General features: G+C 26.7%; 1 protein-coding gene across 3 annotated transcripts; it reads right to left on the reverse strand.

Annotated features, from left to right (window-relative positions):
- On the reverse strand, positions 1 to 27,269 carry LOC129607325 (tyrosine-protein kinase Drl-like). 3 transcript variants are annotated; one of them, XM_055518253.1, is made up of 10 exons: positions 27,188 to 27,269; positions 14,132 to 14,382; positions 3,255 to 3,382; positions 2,948 to 3,188; positions 2,662 to 2,869; positions 2,302 to 2,596; positions 1,882 to 2,228; positions 1,473 to 1,613; positions 993 to 1,289; positions 1 to 914 (listed from the first exon to the last, which is right to left on the reverse strand). In XM_055518253.1, exons 2-10 carry the CDS (start codon positions 14,250 to 14,252, stop codon positions 803 to 805), a joined length of 1,890 nt encoding a protein of 629 aa, XP_055374228.1. In that variant the 5' UTR covers positions 14,253 to 14,382; positions 27,188 to 27,269; the 3' UTR covers positions 1 to 802. The 3 variants fall into 3 exon arrangements, with proteins under 3 accessions (XP_055374228.1, XP_055374227.1, XP_055374226.1); XM_055518252.1 differs by lacking the exon at positions 27,188 to 27,269 and adding an exon at positions 26,593 to 26,820; XM_055518251.1 differs by lacking the exon at positions 27,188 to 27,269 and adding an exon at positions 25,671 to 25,776.
- Positions 27,270 to 27,696: the final 427 nt, after the last annotated feature.

Below are 27,696 nucleotides of genomic sequence, written 5' to 3' on the forward strand. Positions count from 1 at the left end.
TTGTAACTTGATTGATGTTAAAAATAATGTTTAATTATTCCTGTTTTTGATTTATTTATTTGAATTATTAAAATTTAAAATATTTTACCTTGTATGTCATATAATTCAATACACTTTTGAATAGAAATTATTCACACAAGATACAGTGAAACTTGTCTTACGTGAACTTCGAATTAAATTTAAATGGAACATATATGTATTAGTATTTTTTATTGATTTAATACTATAAAATACTTCACTTCCTACCTACATGCGTTCCTTACTTTCACACTATACCAATTTGAATTTATTTTTGAAATTTAATGTGGTTTGAATTATGGATGTTCTACTGTATTTGAATTAAAATCATTTGGGTATAGTTTGATTACTTTGCAATGACGCTAATTTTAATTATTAATTATCACTCAATTTAGGAAAAATCAATTTTGACAAATCGATTCATTTCGATTATTTTTCAATTTTCTTCCGCACTAATTTACAATTTGATTGACAATCGATGTGTGACAGTTTTTGTTTTTTGTATAATTATTAGGAGAAATGTTTTAGGTTTAAGGTATAATTTGTTTTTCTTTTTAATATTTTTTTTTTTTTGATTTTTTCTTATAGTTTTCAATATAATAACTAACATTAATTTATTTTATTATTTACAATCATGTGGAACTATTTTGAAAATAAAAAAAAATGTTGCTTGTTGGCGTAATATAAAAGAAAAAAACAAATTTAAATTTATCAATAATAAATTCGTAAAATTGCACAAAATAATTATAGAGTAGATTAGAAAATCTTATTATTTTACTGCTTTTTAAATGTATTTTCCTAAGTCTTCATAAAAATCCTGTAAATAGGCAGTAAGCTGTGGAAATGATGGTCTTTGTTTACAATCAGCTAACCAGCAACATGACATAACGGTGTAGCTAATATGAAAAAAAAAAATTTTTTTTTAGAATTTTAATATTTCGATATTTTTAGCTAAATTAATGGAATTTTCTTACAATTCATCAGGGCAATTAATTGGTTGCCCTAAACGAAAACCATCTCTTAAATATGGACCCAATTCAAATGGATCAACTTCAACGAATGGTATTGCAGCTAATGTTGCTAATTCCCAAAATAAAACACCTAAACTCCATATATCACTTGATGTTGAATAAAATTTTTGTTGTAATGTCTCTAATGCCATCCATTTAATTGGACGATTTTCATTGTCACCTAAACAATGATAATCATCTGGAAATAAATCCTTCGATAATGCATTATCACTTATTTTAACTACATTTTCACCATCCAGACTATATCCAAATATTTGCAAAAAAAAAAAAAACAAGAGAAATAGAAAAAGGAATGAATTAAAAATGAGTCGGAAAATGACAAAAATCTCTTTTAAAGTTCAATTTCAAATATTATAACACAATTTTATTTTTTTTTTGTTTTGTTTTAAAATTATTGTTTTCTTTTATGTCATCCATACTTACAAGCAATTTCTAGTTGCAATATCCTTATGAATTATACCTAATGAATGCAAATGTGCCAATCCTTTTGTTATTTGAATTGCAAAATCAACTAAAACTCGTGTACTTAATTGTGAATTTAATTCTCTAGCATTTTCAAGATATCTAATGTTGAGATGGTATAGAATAGAAAATAAATAAATAGAAGAGAGAGAGAGAGAGAGAGAGAGAGAGAAAGAGAGAAAAAAGAAAAGAAAAAGGATTAAAAAAAATTATCCCTTTTAAATATGCAATTAAATTATTTTTGTGTTTCTTTTATTTTTAATGTTTTCTCTTTTATCTCTTTATGTTTGTTAAATTAATTTGATATCATATTACTTATGTGTAGATATATATATAATTTATAATAAAATATATGTGCTTGTGTACTTACAATTTTAAATTACCCTTTAGAGGATTTGGATATGCAATTTCAGGTGGACCGGGTAATTCAGTATTTGCTACCATTGGTGTTAAAATATTTTGATGGCTAATACCAATTAATAATGAAGCATCAGCAATTAAGCATGCAACTTGTGTTAAAGAAGCACCATCAACAACTGTTTTTATTAAAACATTACACGAGTCACCCAATTTACCACAATAGACTCTCCCATAAGTTCCTTCTTTAATTAATGTTTCACATGTTAGCATACCAGGTTGTATATTTGGTATACGTCGAAGTTTTTCCTTAGCTTCATAAGTTCCATTATTACGTATACTTTTTGGTGTTGATAATAACTATATATATTAAAAATTTTAAATATAATTAATTACAAATAAAATAGAAAGGATAAATAAAGTGTTATATTACTTGAGTTACTTGTGATGATGCATAATATGATATCATAGATGGGCAGACTGATTCTGGTTTTGAATATATTGTTTCAGCAATTTGATCAGATGTTGGAAGTAATGCTGTTGCATATGGTGATGGTGTTGAACCTGTATTCCGAAACCATGATTTTTTTGATTCTGTTAATGGAAATTTATTTAAGCTAGCTATTGTTGCATATGATCCACTATTTGCACTTGGTGGACGTCCTAATGGATCTAAGCGTATAAAAACATTTTGACGACTATCATAAGCGGCTGTAGTAAAACTAGTTCTTAAAGTTAAGAAAAAAATTTTTTGAAAGTTAAAGAAAAAAACATTTTTGTTTTGTAATCTTACTGTAATGAATCCTGACGAATTTGTTTTCTAGCACGAACATACATTGCACTAGCAATTAATGCAACAACTAATATTAAACCCATTGCACAAGCAGCTGCACCCAATAATTCAGGTCCTTGTGATGGCGCCTGAGCTGAAGAAGGTGAATGTGCTGATGCCGGAGCAGGAACTGGTGCTTGAATAAATTTTTTAGGTGGTGCTTGAAACCCTTTTTGTTTTTTAATAAATTAGAAGAGAAAAATTAAATTGATAAATTTTCAAAAATTTGCATGTTTTAGAAAATTACCTTTTGTACAATTTTTATTTCTTTTTAAATCCAATTTCGTGTCATTATGACGCGGCGGTCCTTTAACAAACATATGTATTGTAAAAGGAACTTCAAGTGTTACTTTACCAGTACATGGTAAATTAATAGTAAAAGTTTCAACTTGTTGTGGTACATAACCTTCAGTTGGTATACTTATTTGTGGTGATCCAATTGCATTTGTGGCATTAATTTCATATTCAACTGATATTCGATATGGTAACTATTAAATATGGTAAATGAAGATTTAAAGTGAATTTGAATTTAGTGTTAAAATTTAGTATTTTACCGGAAATGTTGTTAAACTTTGCCATGAAAATTGTATATCAAAATGATCAGCTTTAACCGGAACACGAAATTGTATTGCAAAACTATTGACAGCACCATTTTTTACATAAAATAAATCTGCTTCTAATCCTATTAATGATTATTCAAATATAAAAATTTAAATTAATTTTTAAATATAAAAAAAAATTTTTTTAAAAATTAAAATCAGTTTATTTTTCATTTCTTTATTTTTTTTATTTGGAATCATTTTTTTTTTGCTCGTATTTACTAAGAAATTTAGATATCGCGTTGTAAGGAGGGAATTCAGATCCAATTTTTGTCAAGTTATAATGGGATAATAAATTAGAAGAGGCAAATAGTAAGAGTGATAAAACAAAATGAATTATTTTGATCCGCTCTTTTTGATTCAATTTTGTAGTTTACTTTATCTAAATTGATTTGCAATGTTCGTCTGTCTGTTTATATTAAATTGAATATTTTCTTTCAATTTAATAATTTTGATTCTCTGTAATTTTCTATTAAATTATTTCTATTACTGAAAATATAACAGTGCAGAGTATTAATAAATATAGCGACGCGAGAAAGGAGGCTAGCATATTTCTTCTTGACGTAAAGCCCTTGTGCGAATTCGAGCCACATACAGTTCGTGAAGAATTAAGAAAGGAAATGGAGAAGGGGGCGTTTAAGGAACTTGAGATGTCTTTCGGGTGTCGATAGGCACTTCCTCTGGTAGACTACGACCGCTTTAGGAAGATCAAATGGTTGGGAAGGAACCAGGTGAAAATTCTCACCGGGGTCTCGACGGGTCATTGCAGGCTTAGCAACTAAATAATGGGGACCCTTGCAGATTTTGTGGAGGGAATGATGAGACCTCAGTGCATTATCTGGGAGGCTTTGGTGCGCTCACCTGTACGATAGGGGAAACACTGGGAAACTATTTGCTCACTCCAGCGGAGCTACTGTCTTCCAAGCCTTTTAAGTTATTCGAATTCATTGGTTTCGATTTCGACGAAGAGTTTTAGGTGCGAGCACCATACTTGATGGGAGACTATCACAGTAGATTCCTTATGCTGGTCGCGGTGCATTGTTACCCCATATCTGTATAATCTACAATCTACGATTAACAAATACGGGAGCACAATTAACCAAGTTTTAGAACTACATTAAAATGTTAATTGAACGTCAGCGTCAAATTTAATCATGATTCGAGTTTACTGATTAAAAAATTATGACGGAGCTGTTTGCGAGTTAATGAGAATATTATTTTTGAAATGATAATCCTCCTTATAGTCATTTATATTACTACAGAATCTAGTTTATTTACAGTAGAAATAACAATGAAAATTTGAACTGTTTATATACTTATGAATTGGGCAATCAAAAGTCTTATTTATGCAATTATAGAATATTTACATTAATCACGTTATCAGATAGCTACAAAATTTTGCATGCTTAAATATACTTTTAATTTGTTTAATGTTTAAAAACCATTTTACTATAATAAGAAATCTCAACAAATTTTTAATATATCTGTATAATAGTACTAAAAAGTAATAAAAAAGTAATTGCATAGTTATGGGCGCGAACTGTAATTTTTATTATATAGCGTAAAATGGAAAAATTTTACGGTATATTTATAGTACAACGTTAATATTTAATTAGGAAAAGAGAAGAATGTAAATAAAATGTTATGAAAAAATTCTACCGTTATTGTGTTAACGGTAATAATTTTGTTTCTGTTTTTTTTTTTTTAAGTATTTAGTTTGTATGTTTTCCGTTTTCCCCTAAGGTTTTTCTTATATTTTTTGTTTCCCATTTAATTCATTTAATTCTCGTATACTTTGAAATTTTTTTTTTCACTCTCTATCTTTCTTCTTTTTCCCTTATTCACTTTAAATTTAATCAAAATCAAAAATAATTTAAAGGAGCTTTCAAAATAGATCCTACATATTTTACAGTTTACTTTTTTTGTTTTTGTTTTCTTCTTATCCTTAATTTCTTGCTTGGTTTTTTATTTTGTTACTTTCTCTTTTCTTTTTGTAGTTCGACAAATTATGTGTGTTAAATTTTAAGTGTATATATACTTTGTAAATCTATGTATGTATGCATGTGTATATGAATATAGGGTGTGTGTATATATCTGAGGATTTGAGTATAGAATTTTTTATTTCTGTCTGATTTTTTTTATGATGTCTACAAAATGCTTAAGTCTTGTCTCAACTCAATTATATTTCGTTTTTTTTTATTTTTTTTTTTACCATATCCCTATTCCCTTTTCATATGTTATACTTGAGTAATATACATGTTCGTATGTATATTATATTTGGGTGTCTATACCTATGTATATGTGAAAATAAAGAATTTAGTACAGGAAGTTGAATATTTGAGTAGATAATTCGTGTATCTGAGTATGTGAATGTTTTATATATATAATTTTCTAATTGGCTAATATTAGGTATACATACATATTATACGTTTATTGAGATTTGTGAAACTTATTCGATTCTTTGTTTACATAAACAGAAATGTATATTAAATTTTTTTTTAAAATAAAGTCCTTGGTTACGTACCGTAATCTTTAAAAAAGCGATTTATTTTTGCAAAATTGATGGTTAGTCCGGTTTTGATAAGAATTTTGTATTATTAAGAAGTTTCGATTTGAAGCGGGTAAATTATTATTGTTAACCCAGGTTTAATGATCATTCATCTATTTCAAAACTTTTGGGTCAATTCTCTGATGATTTTTTAACTTGGTTGCATGCTATTCTCGCCACATTTTTCTTTTAATGAATTTTTGCCTAAGGGTGAACTTAGTATATTAGTTTCGATGCTTTAGATTTAAAGGTTGATAAATTTTTCTGTCATCTTTAATGTGATAATTATACACCATATTATCATTCTCTTTTGATTGTCTACATCGTTTAGCGTTCACTCTTTAATTGAAAGTTGATTGAACGCCTTAAATAGTTTAGTCAACGCTGCCGCCCAGTATTAGGCCAGTAGGAGGTCCATCGACATCCCTCCACAGCACATCCATTCCCTTGAAAGTTCCTTGAAAAAGTTCAGCAGAATACGTATAGGTGACCCCGAGAGCTTCTCCAATCCGTCGAACTGATATCCTCCAAAGAAGAGTTCTCCCTTTCTCATCAGAACCAGGCATTCGCATAACGAGGTCAATCTTAGTATCCACATTTTGATGTTTGATATCTCTTGGATAGAGTATATGAAATAGTCTCCCCAACAATTGAACTTGTATGGTGCGCGAACATTGAGTAGATTAAATAGTTTTGCGGCCGATACAAATCTTAGTGAAACTGTATGTATTTTCGATACATTATTTTGTTTTATAAAGCGTTTGGATTGTTTTAATTTGCGGTGTCACAACAATATTGAACGTTATAGGTTTTGTTAGGGCAACTGGTGTTTATGGCATCTTTTTTTGAACACATTTTATTTGTATGTCAAAACGAATGTTTCAGGTTTGAACCCCGGATATTTTGTTTGATGAAAGATGTATTATACGAAAAACGATGAATAAAAGAAAAGAGCGATACATCCTGTGACTCTTAATCTTCACGATTGTTAGAATAATTGAAAAGTTTCATTACTACTTATAATGCTATCTGCAATTCACCAATTATAAAACAATATTAAACAGGCATTTCATTTCATTGATGGAGACGTGCTTATAAACAGTCACTTATACACTTCAGTATAAACCTATCCTTTTCTTTAATATATTTAATAATATAAAAATACAAACTTTAATAAGTTACATATGTATAGTTTATGTATAGTGTGGATATAGTGTGTACATATGCATATATATAGAGTTACTGTATATGATAGTAAATTTTTCTTTGATAAACGATACACGTTTCTTTGGTTAGGGATTACGTGTACTCACACCCATAAGAACATTTATTTTTATGAGCGTTCACGATCCCGACGTCTAAAAAGGTCCTTTTCTTTTATTGTTATTATTATTATTGTTATAATTTTCTTTTTCTTTTCTATTATAATTTTCTTTATTTTTTTTTTTCCAATTTCTTTACCCAGTGTGAGATATTTTCCGTTTTCAGGTTTAATTTTTTTTTTCGTTTCTTTTTTGCAAAATCCAATTTTATTGTTTTTTTTTTTTTTTTGAGAAGCTCAGTATAATATTTTTGACGAGAGTGGCACGCAACGTAATGTGTCTCTTTTGGATGATTTCCATGTTTTTTTTTTATGTCATTTGTTGTTAGAGTTTGTCTCTGTTATTGTTTTGTTTGTTATTGTTGTTGTATTACTGCAGTTTGTTTTTTTTTCCTTTTTATGATGGGATTTACCGTTTTAGACATTTAAAAAAATAAAAAAAGGAAGCAAAGCAAAAAAAAAAAAAGAATTTATATTTTTTTTTTTTGAGGATTTTGAAATGATTTCCACTTCTATTTTTTTCAGAATGAATGAATAAATGAATGAATGAATGAGTGCGGGTGAGTGAGTAAGTAAGTGAGTGAGTGAATGAAATTTAGTGAAAGCTTGTCACCATTTTTTATTGTAATTTTTTATTTGTGTTTTGTTTTTTATTATAATCATTCCATCTATAGTCTGTTAAACATTTTTAGTAATCAGTGATTCGCTCTTCTTCCTACTCTTGAATAGATCTTAGAATAAATTTAACAAAGAAATAGAAGAAGAAGATGAGAGAGTGGGGAAGAAGGAAAAGAAAAATTTTAGTTAATTCCATTCATACTCAATCTATTTTTCTTACTTTCTCTTTTTTTTATGCTTTGAACACTATTTCTATTCTTATTTAGCTCATGCTTGTTACTCGTATTTAAACTGCGAGGAATATTTATATATAGGGTAGGGATGAAAAAGTTTTTTCAACAAATTTTTTGAAATAGTATAACAGCTAGGGATATTTTTTTTTTTGTTATATTTTAAATCACTGAAGTGAAATGGCAAAATGAGATAATAATCGAAACTTTGAAATTGAAAATAGAATTAAAATAAAAAAAAATAAGAAAAGCAAGACAGAAAAATTTGAAGATAATAAAATGAAAAAAGAAAAAAAAGGACAGAAAATTAAAGAAAATTTTCATGGCAAATGTTTTAATTTTTCGCTTTAAAAACTTACTTAAAGTTGGTTAGTTATTGGTTTGGGTTTATTTTGTTTTTTTTTTCTGTTCTTTTTAATAAATTACCAAACTACATAGATTTTTTTGTCGATAAAAATTTGTTTTAAAAAGTTGGACTAAATAAATCGATGGTTTTGTTTGAATGAAAAGTTTTTTGTAAGTTTGAGGTTTTTTATTTTGTTTTTTTTTATTTTTTTTGTTGTTATTTGAAGAATGTTCCTTGGTTTTTTAAGGGAATTTGTAAATTGTTATTATTGCAAGTTTTATTAAAAGTATCAGAAAAATAAAAAAGTATTAATGTACTCTTGTATTGTATAATAGAAAAGAGAAGAAAGAGGGAGAGAAAGAGAAAAGAGAGAAATGACAAGTTCGGGTATTAGTGTTGTTTACTGTTGTTGTTATTTTTATTTTGTTACTGCTAATATTATTGCGGACGGCATTGCATTCAATAATGGAGGTTATGAGATGGCACTAAATTTCGGATGCCGAGTTTTCCGTTAGAACGGACTTCTCCATGCAGTAAGGAAGCGTAAATGAAGTATAATCTGGCGGTCTCTCGAGCTGTACACGCCTTTTCTCAAGTTCAGCTAAACCGATTTCGACGGAATTTTATATTTGAGTTTATTTCGGCTTTGTCACGGATTGATCAACTTTTGGGATATGTCAGCCTTCGGAAACTCGGCTATTTTACGGGTCGATTTTACGTTTTTGTGCATATAATGAGAAGTAATTAACCAATTTCCTTGAAATTTAATATTTAAATTCGGAATGAACACACAAATTGTTTATAAACTAGGAGCCGATTTCACATTGTTTACCATATCTATCGAAATAATTAGTTTTTTGAAATTTTAGGTTTCAGTTCTGGTTCGTGTCCAAACTAATTGGCGAACTTTTCAGTTAATTCGAATTAAAATTATAAAGAAGTGTTTTAAATGTTTTTTTATAATCTTCTGTAACACTTTTACTGAACTAGACAGTATACATTATGGTTAACGTGATTATATGCTGACCACATCAGATTTCTTACAATATTACTGTTTACATGTTTTGCTCTTATTGATGTTACTGCTGTATGATTGTTCTTATATAAATGCTTTCAATTTTTGTGACTGGTTTTTTATGATTTTTTTTATGTTGGTGTTGTTTCCTTTCAACTTAAAATTTCATTTGTATGAAACTATTCTTTTGGGAATTTATGTCATGAAAAATCAATCATTTTGTGATAAAAAAATATATATGTATATGCTTATATATTATATTTCTGGTTGCTCGCCGGTTTTTCAATCTCTTCGTCTCTCTTCTTCTCCTCTGTAATTGTTATTAGTTTGTTATTTATTTTCTCTTTTTCTTGAAATTTCAGGTTTACTTTTATATTTTGTTTTTTTTTTTTGCAAAGATTTTTTACTTTGGCCTTCGATTGTGTTGAACGACAGGATTTTTCTATGATTTGAAGATCTTTGATAAATTTATTTCCTCAAAAAAAAAAAAAACATTTTTTTCTCATCTTGTATTTCTTAGACATTTTAGTTCAGTTGTACATTTCAACTTCTTTAAAAAAGCCCAAGAACAAGTAGAACAAGTATAAGAAACAAGGAGAGAGAATGTAAAAACTAGAAAAAAAAACGAAAGAGAATTAAAAAAATGATTGATGTCAAGCATGTTCATGCTGACATCTTTGTCAAATATTTAAAGAGATGAATGGAATTTTGATTGTTTTCGATTTGCTTTCATTCATTTGTTCTCTTCTATAGTACTCGTATAAATATTGTGTAAGTATTATACATATAAAGTATGTACATATGTAAGTGAAAAAAAAAACATTGAACACTAGAATTGAATAAGAAATATGTAAGTAAATTGTATAAAAGAATTAAAGTGGGAGTATTAGAGTCATATTTAAAGTACACAATATGTATTTTCTCTTTTACGAATGAATAGTTACAAATTATTTTAAGATTGTATTATAAAGCTATATGTATGAATACTGTGTTTGTACACAAACACAATAGGTATTTTATTATATTACATTTATAACAAAATCATATTAAATAGTTTAAAGATCAAATGAATTTTAAATTTATTGCCTATGAAAATTTGAAAAACAAAATTTAAAAAGCAAAACGGGGGTGAATATTTAAAAATTGTATTGATGTTTGGACTTTTGGTTCGGGAAGATGTGATATTAGAATGGAACGTCTGAACTTATTCGAAGAACTGTAATACAATCCGAAATGGTAATAATTTATTGTCGCATTCCTTATATTTCGAATTTCATCTTAGCCCTATACTTAGTTTCACAGTTCACGCTTATCCAGGATTATTTAAGGAATACACGACAGAAAATTTTCGCTGGTAGTACTGGTTTTCAATAGGGTTTAATTTTGGGATATTAATTATTTTCTATGCTTACCAAGGACATATTTGTCGAGACCACTTGGACTTCTTGAGAATAGTATTTTCTGCTTGAACGCGGATTTGGACTACACAAATGCCTGATCGATTACTAAATGATTGTCCGTTAATTCACGTAAATCTAAATGCTTTATGATATATCAAAAACCGATTCATACAGATAGTTTCACCACAGTTAGTATTTGAGGAATTCTTTTGTACTCCTTCACAAAATTGTGCTCGGCATGACTTTAAATCATACGTTTACTTGGGATGATCAAGTTCGTCTAATAATTAAGAAAGTTTATGCTGAAATCCGTTCGCTATAGCCCACAAACGATGTCGTGCCAATTTCAACCTGGGCTTTGCTGCCAAAAACGATGTTAATTCTATTTCATGTAATGACAAAGAAGAATAACATACGAATTATTTTTCCCAGGAATAACTACTTATTCACTAGTCACCAATTTTTCACGCGTTCAGTAAGACTTTGGAATTCGTTGCTGGCTACATTCTGGGGTTTATTCAATTCCACCTCCGTTAGCGAAATGTCTAGTGCTTTCTTTAGCTATCTCCAATCGGTATGATGGTTCTTTATATTTTTTTCTTTATTAGTATTGCCGATTAACTGTGTTAATTACGTTAATTTAGCATGTTTGAATGACTTAAGATGATAACTGCAGTTACGTGTTGTAATTAGATTGAGTTTTTACAAATGTGTGAAGGGTCTTTTTCAATTTCTTAAAAAGAACGTTGTAATAAAAAATTTACTTTCAATTAAATATTGATTTTCATCACAAAATTGTCACATATTTTCATTTAGGTAAGTTAAAAGCGTCATTGCTGAGAGTACTCTAATTTTGAAGAAAAAAACAAAAGCAAGAACAATTGAACCAGGTTAAAGTCGGAAAAGGAAAAATTTTTCCTAAAAACTCTTTAATTGAATTAAAGGTAAATTGTGCACGTTAAAATTTTTTATTATAATTTTTTTTTAAATTCATAAATGTCATAAGGTTATTAACTTTTTGAAAAGGGGTTAAATCTAATTTATAATTCCATATAAGCATAGTAAAATTTTGAAGGGTTAAAATTTTTATACAATACGCAACTAATTTTTCATAATTTTATTGTTTTTTTTTTTATTATGATAATTAAAATATGAACTAATCCTTTGAATCAGATGTATGAACACGAAATTTTATAAAATATGACACGAAAATTTTTTGTTGTCTTGGGGAGAATTTCAATTCATGGTTTATCTCAAATTGTTTTCATATACAAATATGAATTTATTTGTTGTTTACGTATGCGCTTATGCTCGCGAGTTTTTCTTTAACGTTTTCCATACATAATACGGTTCTTAAGTAATTAGAATTAAATTTATATTTGAAAATTATGTTAAAGGTATTTGCCCACCCCCCTCAACTATTAAAGTTTAAAACAAAATATATTTTTTCAATTCATAAAAATCTTAAATGAACTTAAGAATGGAAAGTCTCAATTGTGATCTTAAGTGCAATCTTTACTTAAGGCCTTCTGTGAGGTGGAAAAAGGTGTTTTTATATTATATTCCTTCTTGCCCAAAAAATATATGTAATTTCTCTCTCTCTAACTATCCATATTAAATGCCCAAACAATAGTTTTTAACTTGTGTCTAATTTGTTGTAGAGTCTGCGGTATAGAATTTGGTTAACATGAAATTGACAGTGATTTTGTGATATGCAAGTGGCATTGCTAGTTTGCAATGCCACTTGCATATATGCAAGGAGTACAATATCACGTACATTCGTTTGGTCCATAAGATTTTTTTAGAGTTTTGTAGTATTCATTACCAAATTATTTTTATCAATTACTACTGGAAAATTACAAGGAATTTATTTTACTTTATTTTCATAATAGCCTTAAAATCAAGAAAAAATTTCTTTAATAGCATAAGTTATTAAAAAAAGCTTTTAGAGAACCCTTTTTTTTTTCTCTTATTTTCAATTTAATGTAGCACATTATGGTAATCATAAGTTCATTAAATTTCTTAAATTGAATAAAGGATTATAGACCTTCACCTATAAATTTAGCCTAAAAAGAAACAACCATTTTAGAAAAATAACTCATGCGTTTTCTTTCGCACTACAAGTCTTGGAAGAAAAAATTTATTCTAAGAAAAAATTGGATTTCTGCTTTTTCTTTTTCACAAAACTAAAAATAAATTTCAGAAAAATTGGAATGAAATTCCCATAAAAACTTGAACCTATATTATGAGTCCCTAAAGGATATTCAAAGAAAACAAAAACAAAGTAGATGATCCTTCCACATAAGTATATTCCGTTTAGATGGTCTTCGATATAATCATAAATCTTGACAAATATTCGAACATAAAATTAGATTACCTATTTAATTAAATTAAAATATGTATATAAACGTTATTTATTTATTTATTTATTTTTTCTTCTGTATCAGAAATCTTGTTTTAAAAATAGAATCGGAAATTCAATGTAAAGTACAAGGTATTTCACTAATCGATCAAATAACGTGAAAATTCGAAAATACTTCATATGTCTCCATATTGAAATTAATTTCGATATTTGAACATATTCGATATTCGAAATTAACTTTTTTTTCGAACATATTCCTACAAGTTTAATTTTCGAATATGTTCGACTTTTTAATGTTCAAATAAATTTCGATTTTCCAATATTTTGTCGATGTGTTGGATTTAAATTCGATTTTCAAAAAAAATTCAATAATTTCGATATTCGTACATATTCGATAATTAACGAACTAATTCCGAATTTCCAATCATTTTTTACAATTTCGATTTTCGAACGTATTCGACAGAATCGGACTAAATTCGATTTTCGAACATGTTCGATTTTCCAAAGTTATGAAATTTTCTGATAAAGAAAAGGAATGAGCCACTACAGACCATTTTGATTTAATTTTGAATAGCAGCCTGCATTTACTCATTCCGAAAGGATTTTTTAGAAAGGGAGAAAAGGGTGATATTGTTCGTATGAAGTTTTTAATCGGTAAGGAATGACGTATTGTTGATTTTTAGTAGCAATAATTAATTGGGGTTTAAAATTATTACTCAAAGACATTATAAAGATTTGGCCGGCAGGCGGCCAACTTGTTTCTTCCATTATAATAAAGGAAATTTTCGTCAAAATTATTACAGATGGGTAAAAGAAAGTACCGTTTACTTCCCTTGGACAAAATCAAAAATATTAAAGAATGAAAATAATTAAAACCGACAGGAGTACACATTTTAAAAAGCTGAAACCCTTTGTTTAAAAATTTTTATTCAAATAAATATTTTCTATTAAAAAGAATTTCATTTTATATAAAATATATATTGAAAACTTACCTATTAATTTATGGAACTCTTTATGGGCAATAAAAATGTCTAGATATCCATTAACAAAATTCAAATATTGAAAAATTATATTCCAAGCAACTAAAAGATATCGCCTCCAAAATATTTCCATTTCACCTCTTTTTTGTTTTTTTTTTTTATTGTTTTTTTTTTCTCTTCCTTTTCTTTTTTGATTTTATGCTATTATTATTGTTTCTTTTATTTTGTTTTTGTAACATAAAAACTTTTACCGATTACATGACCTTAAAATTCAGGTGACATTTTTACGATATAAATTACGATATTAAATTATTATTTATGTTTTTGGTTTTTTTTGTTTGTTTGTTTATTCTTATTTTTTTTTATTCATATTTTATATCATAATATTGTAATTTACACGAACAGGTAAAGTAAAAAAAAAAAAAACAAAAAAAAAAAAAATTAAAAAATTTTTGTATTGAATTATCGGGAAAAGTTTTGTAATAACCAAAACAGCTTTATTTTATTTTTGAAGGAACAGGAAAAGCGAATATAGGAGAAAATTTTATTTATCTGAATAATAAGTTTAAGGATTTTGTGACAATTGAAAATAAAAAATGTAATAATTTTTGAAAATAATTGGTGTTGAAAACCTAAGAACGTAGGAATAAGAATAATTAAATGTTGAATTTTCATGCAATGTAAGGAATATGAAACCAGTGTGTTTTTGTTTCTGTTTTTGAATCCATGAACGAGGAAATTACAAAAGAATTAAAATTGTGGTTTTTGAAGAAAAAAAAATGTGTTTTGATAATACAAAGAAATCGTGCTTCGGGTGAATTAATCCAATTTTTGGGTTTAAATTCAAAATAAATTCTAGATTTTATGCATATTTTCGGGTTTAAGTAAAAGTTGATTTAACAAATTCAGTACAACAGTTCAATATTAAACAAAAAAAAAATCAGTACAACGCAACTGTAAAACTAATAAAATTTACCTTAGGCAATTTTTACATTGAACTACAAAAATATTTTTTCTATGTTGACAACGCGAACGTAAAACAACTAATTTATCGATTTGATTTCGAATTGTGTCAGCAATTTTTCAAAGAAATTTATCCTTAAAGCGTTTTTGAATGTGTTCTGATTTTGGTTTTGGTTTTATGTGTTTTTGTTTTATGTTTTCCAGCCAGATGCAGAGCAAATCAATCGGGATATGGTAAATATGTCAACTTTAATAAATTTGACGAAAAAAATAAGCTTCAATAAGGAAATCTGATGCCTCCCTCAACGGGTCTAATTCTTTGCAGGAAAATTGTAAGATAATTAAAATTACAATATTATTGGAATGCGAAGTATGGAATAAATGTCAAATATAGAGATTTCTTTGGATCTTTACTGCAGCCCCGGAAAAAAACTCCTATATATATATGTGATTTTTACCGCATTGGCTACGATTCATAACATTGGTTATCTTAAACGAGAGAGAGAGAGGAAAAACAAAAATCAATTTATATTTTATAATCAAACATAGTGACCCTAATTTTTAGAGGTAACCAAATGATTTTTTCCCATTTTATACAAAATGAATAGCCAAAAAAAAAAAAGGGCAAAATGTCAACAAATATTCTTAGAAAAATTTTCTTAACTAAACTGCTTATCTTAAAATATAATATTCTTGTTACAAAGATATCAAAATTTTTATATTAAAAATAATAAAATACGTAAAGGTCACATACGAATAGTATCCATTTGGTTTCTTTTTTTTTGTTTTTTTTTTTTTTTTTTATCGATTGCATTGTATTCGATACGGGAAGTATTGAGATAGCAAAATATTTATTGGTCTGTTTGTGTATTCGTGGATCTAAATTCAGTTTTAACTGAAAACTGATTTGGATTATGAGTATCTTGCTTTAAGGACGCGACAAATATTGTTCAGATTTAGTATTCGATTTGGTCATAAATTGTAGATTTTTCAAGAGGCAAGAGGACATCTCCACCGAATCACCGCAGCCTTTCGCGGCTTATTATAGCCTTCCCAAGCTCTGCTTATAATATCCCTGTACCGACTATTAGGGATTGAATAGCAGTTCAGTACACTCAGTACCGGCTAGTGACAAGGGATATTGAAGGCAGTTTCGTGAAAGTCTCCACAAAATCTGCACAAGGTAAAGCTCGCATTTTCTAACTTATGCAGGTGATATTTAAGGTGCCCGGTAAAGAAATTCGATCCATCTAAAATCATTCTGCAACTTTACCAAGCGTGATGGAAACAAGTATGAGCTAACAGATTTTCCAAGAACATCTTGATTTTTACAAGAGATTCTACGTTATTGACCATATCTAAGATCACAATTTAGAAAATTTCTGAAATTTCATACTCATTATTTTTTTTCTACAGGGATGAAGTGAACAAACATAACTTAAATATTCTTTCAGAAATCTTCTATAAACTACATTTACATTTTTGCAGGCCAATGAGGTAACTCTTTTCGCTAAACCCTTTAGAAAAGAGAGAAAACCCTTTAAAACACTTTAGAAAATAATCATTGCGACCGCTTATATGCTGTCCTAATCATATATTTTTTACTTTATTTTATTACAAATTTAATATTGTAAATATGAAAAAGTTTTCCATATATTATTGCAGATATCATTGAAATGGGCAACAAACTCTCATACATATAGACAAAGATAAAATGAAAAGAAAACAAGCCCTTGAAAAAATATTTACAATTTAGATGAAGATATTTGAAAATTTGTGAATAACAAAAACAAAAATAATTTTTATCCTTCTTAGAAAAGAAAAAGAAGATCTTTATAAGAAATAAGGGATGAAAATTAATACTTTTTTTTTGTGAATAAAAACTTCTTAAATATTTCATTTTCAAATCAAGTTTTTTTTTGGACATGTAAAACCTTCCGGCTTTTATGATAACTTAAAAACTACAAATTTGTAGTGTTTTTTTTTCATTTTTCTCATATTTGAGTTTTTATAATAATTGGATGATATGAGCCTAATGTTTATTTTCATAACTACATTAGTATAGTAGGCTTTTAGGGGCTTTCAAGAGAAAAAAGAGAAAAAAAAAAAATTGAAATGAGAAATAAAAATGTTCATTTAGGGTTATGAAATTGATGTGCTGGGTTATGTGTTGATTGAACCTATTTGTTGTTACAGAATCATCTGTAAGTAGTACACTTACGTGAAAAATTAAGTAGACAACAATAGCCAAGAATGTGTGTAAAGTTTCTAAAAGAATTTGTTGAAATTTACCAGTTATAAGACTTTATTTGTACATAATCAGTAGATAAGTGAAAATCTGCTTTTATTCCTTCGTGAAGAAAAAATTTTTCTTTCGTTTTTCTTAGTAAATTTTTTCTTTCCTGTCTTGTAAAGCCGGCGTGAATGTATTGAACTGATGTGCTGTCGTCTAATAAATTTTAAACAAGAGTTCATCAATGTTCATCAAACTCTAGAATGAGGTAGACAGCGAGGGATCGTAGTTATAAAGTTGCCGTCTTAGATTGCGGTAGGCCAGAAGCTTCTGGGCGAATATGTGTAAACCATTAGGAATCGAAAGGAAAGTTTCCTCAGGAATGCTTGCACATTGAAAGAACGGTATGTATGTATGGTCTAAGAATTTTTTAATAAAGTGTATTTGTAAAATATTAAATAATCTGTAAATGACCTTTACACTAGCATAATTTTGGGTATACTACGTGGTAATATTAAAAAGAATAATTTATAATAAGTACTTATGTATATAACACATACCTACATAAATATATCTTAAATAAATAAAATATCCTTTAATGGTTGACTGACTCAAATGCAAAGAAATTTTGTTTTGATCAAAAATCATTTATTAAGATAAAATTTTTGTAAACCTACACAAAAAATATTAACAAAAAAAATATCTTAAATTTAAAATTATAATAAAAAATTATGAAATTAAGAAATTTTTTTAAAATTAAATTCCTTATTGCAAATTTTCAATAATAAAATAAAAATTTATAATAATTTTTTTTCTATAAAATATTTGGAACATTTGGACAAAATGAATATTTTTTTTTGAGATTAAGAAATTTTTAAAATATTGAAATTCTTTTTTATGTTTATTAGCTAAAAAGTTAATTTTGGAAAGAGTGAAGAAGATAAAGGAGAGAAAAGAATTCTGATGTGCGCAGCACATAACCGACCCCACTGTTAAATTTTTCCATCAGATTATGAAAATTTCTTTTACAGAAATAGAAATATAGAATAGTAGGCTTTAGTTAATCTATCTAAGTCAACCAGTTCCTCAGATATGGCGAAAAATGTCCAAATCAACCCCGAATTCAGTTTACGAGCCCTAATATCCCTAAAAAATTAAATGTCATTTTTGTACCACTGTGAGTTTAAATATTAAATTTCCAGTAAATTGGTTGATTATTTCCCCACTCGCGGAGAACTGACAAAAAATTAGGTCATTTGTTGTATTGGCCGTCGGACCTTGATATATATAATTTCACGAAAATTCGCTTGTTATTTCATTGAAAATAGTCGAAAAACGTAAATATTGCCTTGTGAAATTGTAAAAATCCAGCTCCAGAGAACTGACTCATATTGAACTGAATATCTGAAAATTTGATCAAACCGTTTCATTTTCAAAGTAAACTTAAACATAAATTTTCTTTAAAATAGATTCAGCCGAGCTCGAGATACTTTTCTGCAAAAGTATTTCTGTCTGTCCATTTTAGACAGTAAAATAAGTGTAAAGCCGGCAAGAATGTATTGAACTGTTTAATATACTGTAGTCTAGTAAATTTTAAATAAGAGTTCTTTGATGTAACTCAAGAAGGAAATAGATAAGGAGGGATGGTAGCTATGAGGTTGCCGTCTTGAACTGCGGCAGGCCAGGATCTTTTAGACAGTAAAATAAGCAGACAGACAGGCAAACAGAACGACACACATCCCTCCAAAAGTAGTTTATTTATGCTTCCGTAGTATGTAAAAACGTATTTCCGTCGAAAATTCAAATTTTGGAATTCGGTGCCATCACATCATTTCCCTTGTTGTATGCAATACGGTCGGTAAAAGAGAGAAAAATAAATTTTGATCTCTAAAGAAACATTTATACTCTGTATAGTTTAATTTTCATTATAAATTTATATTGAATATAATAAAATGTGGGTGTGTGTTTGTGTATTTTGTTTCTGAAAGAGGTTCTATGCCAGAGAGAGGTACATGTATACTGTTATAAATTTAATTGCACTTGTTGTTAGTGTTTATTTGTTTGTTTATTGGCAATTAAAAAATATTTTTTTAATGTTATACGTATATGTGTAAGAAATATGTTAATAGACAGTGAAATTAACTGATATTATGAATTTAAGGATTTTCTCTGATTATTATAATGAGTTTTATGTGTACATACATTATAATGAAAATAACTTATTTTAACTCGAATTTCAATTATGTTAAAATTAAATCAATTTTAGGAGGAAATTTAATATTAATATTTATATTTAAAAATTTTAAAATTAAAATATGTTTATAATATAAGAATATTGAGGTACTATGTTAATGTTGAGGTACTAGGTTAATGTTTTAAACTCTCTATTAAGATGTAAATGTGCTCATTGCTGTCTTTTGCGAACAAGAAACCAGATCTCTCTTGAATTTCTTTCCTTAAAGGGACTCCTAGACTTAGAAAATGTAAATTTTTACGATTTTGGCCGGATTTATAATGAAATTGGGTAGTATGTCTTAGCTCTCCATTTAGTTTATAAAATTTTTTCTCACCTGTAAGCAGTATTCATCATATTCATAACATTAACATTGCAAAAAGAAGTATATGAGGTTATATTCAAAAAATTTATTTGTGTAAATTTTTAGTTCTCTCTCATTTCTTTTCAACAAAAATTCTTGGTATCGACTTATTTATTCATCATACGCGCTTCAGCAGTATAAAAACGATAATATAAAGAAATGATAATTTATATGTATGTATACAGATTTGGAATTTACTCGTATGTTCAAGATTGCAGTAAAGTGCTTATAATGTTTTTTTTTGAAATTCAACATGTACGGCGGCATGATTATTTTGATTGATCAGGATTCTGTGGAAATTTCTGTGAAATGTCTATATGTAAAATGTAAATTTACCTATATTTATGTTTATATTTGGTAATCGGAAAATTGACGAAAAAAATTTGATATTGCTATAATAACGAATTTGATTTGAATTCTTCGAATATGCTGTTGCTTGAAATGAAAATCAATTATTTTAAAAATTTATTTAATATTTTTGAGGCAAGTGGGAAAAGGTAACTGCACGCTGCGCATAATTACTACAGAAAATAAATTGTCCGCTGCGCATACTCGTAATTACCCTAATTTAAATTAAAATTACAGACAAATGAATTAAATGCAATTTTCTGTTATATTACATTATTATCTTATGTTCTGAACGTGAATTAATAAAGATTTTCTATTAAAATTAAAAACATTTTTAACTTTTAACTTTACGCACAATTACCCTATTGTGTGGGTAGTTACCCATACCCGTGGGTAATTATGCGAAATGGAAGGGTCTTTTAAAACGGTTATATTTTGGTTTGGTTGAAATTATTTACATTACATAAATATAAAATGCTAGATTAAATATTACACTGCCATAAACAGCATTAATAGGCCGAAAATATTTTTTAGGAAAGCAAGTATTGACTATTCCCCTGAAGTGCGCACAATTTCACCACCTTCTCCTATTGCCCAAAACTACTATGGCAAAATAGCTGGAATAAAATTCTTTCTGTACTTCCTTTTTTGGATTTGCATCAATCAAATTATCGAAATTTTGTAAATTATCTCCTCAAAGTATGCAATAAAACGAAATTTTACGATATTAATGCAAATTATGCATCGTTTTCAAAGAAAAAATATTGATTTCATTTGTTCAAGGAAAAACTTGTGCTACTTTTCATCCAAATAAATCAATATTAAATTTTTTGCTAAATCCTTGATATTTTTGGATTTTGCATGTGAGTGGTAGTGTACAATGTATTTGTGCATGTATTTTTAAAGCATAATGTTTTATACTTGTTGACATAATGATGAAATAACATGTGATAAAATTCAATATTGCTAAACAGATAAATTTTTTATATTTGGAATTTAAAATTTTTCAAGAATACAAAATGAAAAATAATAAAAATTTAAATTTATTTTAAATTCATTTTGCATAATTCTCCGTATTTTTTCTTCTTTAATTTTAAATGTCTAAATCGTATCTGTTTCAAAAAAAAAATTTATAATAAAATTTTAATTAAAAATTGTTTTTTATGAATAAAAAAAATTTAAGCAGGCACAAATACATTTTTAATTTTTTTTTTTTGGAAAATTTTGATTTCCAAATTAGTTGTGAATGGTCTTGATATTATAAAAAAATTTTAATTTATTATTAATTTTCTATATAGAAAAACTTTATTATGTGGTTAATTGCAAACCTGTTTTATTTATTTTTTTTCAGGAAAAAGGATGTTTTATAATTAAATGCTAGAGGGAAAACTTGGAAATTTAAAACAGAATCAATGTTATCTCTGATGTTTTAAAAAAAAATTTAGTTTAATATATTGTTTTCCAGCTTTAGAAATTTCAAAAGAAAATTTTTTGTATTCAATTTTATTTTAGTCGGAAAAATTCAATTTTATTTCATTGGTATGCGTACCAGTCTAATGGACAGCTTAATTGGATACTTAAAACATTTCCTCAAAAATAAAATATGCGATGTAAGACCGTCAGTTTTGCACATTAATATTGAACTGAAAAATTTTGAATGTTGAGTCAGAAGGCCGAATAAAATAGACTGAACTTGAAAGTTTTTATACATTATAAAATAATTTCACACCTGAATAAGGAGAAAAGGAGGAAAAGAGTTTTGAATACGTAGAAAAGCGAAATGAGAATTTTTGAGCTTGATATGAAGATAACGAAGAGTGAACAAATGAAGTATATAAGAGTAAGATTATTTGAAGAGAAGAGGATTTTCGAACTATACAGGTAAAATTTTTAACTAAAATTCGATGGTTGAATTCTGAGTGGAATTCAATTTATACAGGGTGGCGCAAAAGGAACGATATGTTTTGAATTCTTGATAACTTTTTTATTTATTAATTTTTTTTTTTTATTTCAGAATCTTGTAAACAAGGCTTGGCAAATTTATAATGGACCAGTATACAACGCAGCAGCGAACAAAAATCATAGAATTTTACTATCAAAATCACAGGTCAGTTACTTTAACTCGCCGAGCATATCGGCGATAGTTCAATGTGCGGAATCTGTCCTCTGCAGCAACAATAAGCCGCCTGGTAAGACATTTTGAAGAAAATGGATCAGTAAGAAACGTACAAATTCGTGGAAGACCGTGTCCAAACGGAGGAAAATGTTGAACGTGTAGTCAACAGTGTAGATGAGAATCCAGGAACATCAACAAGGAGACGTTCGACACAGCTGGGACTATCACGAAGATCCCTTCAGAGAATTTTGGCCTCAATACGCATGTTCCCATATAAAATTCAGCTTGTACAAGAGTTGAAGCAGATAGACTATCAACAAAGGCTTGATTATGCCATTTCTTTCCAACAAAAAGCAGAAGAAAATCCAAATTTCATAGACAATTTGATAATGAGCGATGAAGCTCACTTCCAAATAAATGGTTTTGTTAATAAGCAAAACTGCAAAATATGGGCGACGGAGAACCCACAAGCAGTACATCAGCGCCAATTACATCCACTTAAATGTACTGTTTGGTGCGGTATATCGTCCGAAAGGATAATTGGCCCATATTTATTTGCAGATGGACATGGCGACGCAGTTACCGTTAAAGGCGCTCTGTATAGAACTATGCTGGAAAATTTTTGTATATGTATGTAAAAAGAGAAAATCTCAATAGCATATAGTGTTACCAGCTTATTTAAATTATAATATAAAAATTTATTTATTTCTTTGAAAAAATTAATATGTTTGCCAATAACTTTCTTTGTGAAACTATTTCAGAAAACTTTTGAATTCAAGGTATGTCATGACATATTTTTTTGTGGTGTTTTTTTTCAATTTTATATTCTAATTGCTTGTTATTAGTCATTTTCCAATTTGTTCCTTAATGTTCTTTAATGTCCACATTTCGGGAATTTGTAAATTTTTATTTATACGTGTGTTTATGTTATTGTCAATAACATAATAGCCGAAAACAAATCATTGTTTTTATTTTTCAATTTTTAATTTTATCTCTCACAATTTGAGAGAAAAATATAATGCAATATATTTCAGAAAAACTAAAATGATATTGTCGAAACGAGGAAAAATTTTAAAGAAATTTTAACAAAAGACTGAAATTTCATATACAGTCTTTTTATTTTGTATAATAAATTTCATTCTTTAGGCTTTTGTTCGGATTCCAAATGCTTTTCTGGGCAGCCACAAGTATACTATTGACCTTGACCAAAAAAAGAAATTTTTTTTATAATTTAGAAATTTTCCAATTAATTTTTTTTTTTTGTGCCAAATTTTATTTCAATGTTATCTTCATATTCAAGTTGATATCTGCCCGAAGCAATGCTTTTTTTTTCTAGGTTTTTTTCAAATTATAAGTATTTTAATTTTTTTTCGGAATTTTGTATACATACATATTTATTTTTTAAATGGAAGGAAATAATAAAAGGAAATTTTGAAATGGGTCCAAAAAAATTATTATTTGAGATTCGATTTAAAAACTTGAAAGAGTTTTAAAATGATACCGAAATTTTTTTTTTAAATTTTAAAATAAATTATTGTAGCCCTTATCTGCATGGGAAAGTTTAGTTTCCATGTTAGTTATTATGGAATGAAAATAAATTATGAAATTTCTTGAAAAGAAATATTAAGTTTAGGACCTTATAAAATCATTAAGGACGAGCATTAATTCGGAACTTGGAATATTATTTGAATGATGACATAGCTTGAAATTAATAGACTTAACTCATTCGACCCGGCTTTCGAATAGTGTAACTAGCACATTTTTCCTGTGTAGAAACGAAATGATGCAATAGATAACCAAATACAACGTAATTTTTTTTACTTTCAAAAATGTTTAGACTTTACTGGTAAATATGTGTACCAGCCGGGTCGAAAGGGTTAATAGCTATTAAAGCTATTAAGGTCAAGCAAAATACTAAGTCACAAAATGAAGTTTTTTTATTAAGATCAATGATTAATAAAAAAAAATGAAATATTCATTGTTATTGTAAAAATAATCATTATTATTACATTATGTTAAAGTGTTATCTAAATCATTGTATAAAGCATGACATCTGTACAGTACTGTTAATTGCCCGACCATATTTAAAGGAGTATTCGAGAAGAGTGAACTGCTCTTTCTTAAAACAACTCGCTTATCCTTATATATACCCTTATATACCCTTATATACCCTTATAGACCCTTATATACTCTTATAAACTTTTATATGTAGTTATAAACACTATTGTCGTTACTCATTGTTACATTAAGTTACAAAAAATAAAATAAACCCCCAAATTTACCAATTTGAATATATTTTACACTCCTTCCACCCAAAAGTTATGTCGAATAAATGTACATGTATTATGTATATTTTTCAACTTCTGATAGAAAAATAAAAATTAAAAGGATGCAATTTTCCTCGGAATCAATTGTTCAAAATTTATTAATAAAATTTTAATCACTTAATAATTAATATTATAAATTTTCAATTTACTTAATACTTTAATTATTTTTTTAAAAAAATATCCATAAGTACCATAATTTTAATTCTTAATTCTAATGAACATTTTTTTTTAAGTAGGCTGCATTACGTATAGAATTGACTGCTTCAATGTAATCGTATATGTAAAATATTTTTGTGTGAGATGAAACCGGATATTATGAAAAATAATTTTTTGAATTATTGAACCTTTATAATGAACTTTCTATTGCGTCCTTCGAGGAATATAATAAATAATAAAATTGAGTTGAACGTACGGGATTAAAATTGAGTTTCGGAATTTCAAGGAACCGAGTTTTTTTTTTAAAAACAGCATTTTAAATTGAGGTAATTTTGAGATACAAAATGTTCTAATTGTAAGAGAGAAAATTTGCAAAGAAATCAATGTTTTTACTTGTGTGAGGTGTAAAAAAAATTTTTCAAGAAAAGAAACTCAAACTACTAGAAAAGTAATGTGGTCAATAGAGACATTCCCAGTTTCTTGATATTTTTTACCCAAATTCAACTGAAATAATTTATTATGGAATAAAGGGAGCAGTATTGTTGTAAACCAGAAAATTGCGTGCTCCAATAAAATTTTATGTGTTAATTTTAAAAAAAAAACTGTGTCAAATATTTCTAGTTTCTCATCAATTTGATTGTTCTCATTCTTAAATCATTACTGGAAAGCATTGAGAATGAAGAGGCAAGTATAATCGAAAGTATCTTAATTGTATTTTCATTATCTTAAAAAAATATTTAAATAAATAAAATTTTTTTCCAAAAATAATCTTCTAAAATTCACTTTTCTCAAGATAATTCAATAAACTTACTCTCATTTCGAATAATTAGAAATTTTTGAATTGAAATTTCATAAAATTTGTTGTACAATATAAAATTATACCACAAAACTATTAAAAATAAATTTAATTTAGTTTAAATTTATTTAATTTATTTTATTGTAGTAAAAATTTTTTAAATATATTTTTCAATTTCATTCACACCAAAATTAAATAATAAAATATTTTTTTTGTAATGACATTTTTATTCAAAATTACAAGAAAATTTTCAATTAATTTTTCATATACAATTGAATTTTAATTCATTAATTAGGAAAATTTCACATTTTATCTAACATTTTTATTTAATTGCAAGTATTTTAAAAATTTTATTTTAAATTATTATTCAGCACGTTTCCTCGTTTATCGTTTTTTTATAATGGCCAAATATTAACCCTATTCTAGGCTCTTTAATATAAATTTTTCCCAAATTTAAAACAACATTCTCTTTTATTAATTTATTTTTTTATTGTTATATAAATGATAATGAAATATTATTCACAATAATTTTTAATATGAAAATTTTGAAAAAAAAAATTTTTTTTTTTTTTTTAAATTTATATTTTAAATTTTAATAAATTTATACACAATCAAAACAAAATTTTATTTTATACCAATATAAAATCTCTACATTTTTCATATTATATAATATAATATTATTTGTATTAATTTCCGTTTCCGTTTGAAATTCACAATAATCATAAATAAATCAAAATAAATTTTGCATAAAATAATTTGTATTAAATATGTGTGTATGATTGTATATGCTGCGTGAATATGAATTATATTATTAAAATATTTATAGTTATAGGTGTTTGTATATATATATATATATATATATATATATATATATATATGATATTAAAAGAATATAAAATGAATAAAAAAACAACAACTTAATCCAATTTAGTTTTACAGGAAGTAAAAATACTGCCCATTCATATTTATATACGGTTTAATGAAGTCTTTTATTTTTGATATTTTTTTATATAACTTTGTTGACTTTATTTTTACTGTTATATTATATTTATATTTCATTTTTGTTATATATTCATAGTTAAGTTTGTTTTATTTATTTATTTGTTCGTGTATTTTTCACAGTTTTATTCTTAATTAATTTTCAATGTATACCTTTTTTTTTTTGGTTTTTTGCAATTAAGACACGCAATCCAACACGCATATAAAGATAATGAATAAGTGAAAGCTAAACACACAAAATATTATTTATTAATAAAAACTTTAAATACATACATTGTTAACCAAAAAAAAAATACAAACAAAAGCAAAATAATGTGAAAAATGAAGGATGAAAAAGTTCGATTATAAAAGTGTTATATTATATAGGTATTTGTTATGGATCGAATTTCTTCTTCACAGTTATTTATACTTTTCCAATATTAGTTCTGATTACTGGTTTTGTTTATTATAATCGCGATTTATTAATGATAAGTATATACATATGAATGTAGGAATATATATACGCTGCTATTCACAAAATATACTTCTCTTACACAATATTATAGCCCTTTTCCTTCCTTTTGTTTATATTATATTATTGGGGCGATTTATGAAAAAAATGTTTCTTTTTAATATTTTCTTTATTCTTTTCATGATATTATATAGCTTTCTTTCTCAATATGCAATTCATTCATTATTGCCATATTTAATTTATTCTTAATCTTAGTTTGATTTCCGAATTATATTTTTTTTATTTTATCTAAATGAGTTAAATATAACAATAATAATAATAAATTCTTTATATTTTTTCTCTTTCTCTTTTGCTTTCTTGTGTATTTTGATTTTTAATTATTATCATAAAATTCCCGTTAAGATATAATTAAAAAGTCAAATTAAGAAAGAAAAGTAGAAGAAAGGAAAAGCAACAATAATAAACATTAAAACAATAAAATGAACATTTCAAACACAAAATAACAAAATAAAAGAGTTTTAAAAAAATTATGGTATGAGAAAACAAGAAAAAATAAAATGTTAATGAAATTAAAATGAGAAGCAATCATTT

This window comes from Condylostylus longicornis, unplaced genomic scaffold (assembly GCF_029603195.1).
Source record: "Condylostylus longicornis isolate FDR11 unplaced genomic scaffold, ASM2960319v2 ptg000027l, whole genome shotgun sequence".
In the NCBI taxonomy this organism is placed as follows: domain Eukaryota; kingdom Metazoa; phylum Arthropoda; class Insecta; order Diptera; family Dolichopodidae; genus Condylostylus; species Condylostylus longicornis.

What these genes read in the sequence shown, in the direction of transcription:
- LOC129607325 (XM_055518253.1), bottom strand. Translation starts at nt 14,252, where the DNA reads ATGGAAATATTTTGGAGGCGATATCTTTTAGTTGCTTGGAATATAATT. An exon ending in AGAGTTCCATAAATTAATAG is followed by an intron (nt 3,383 to 14,131) that starts GTAAGTTTTCAA and finishes AATCATTAATAG; the next exon opens with GATTAGAAGCAGATTTATTT. An exon ending in ATTGCAACTAGAAATTGCTT is followed by an intron (nt 1,290 to 1,472) that starts GTAAGTATGGAT and finishes ATTTGGATATAG; the next exon opens with TCTGGATGGTGAAAATGTAG.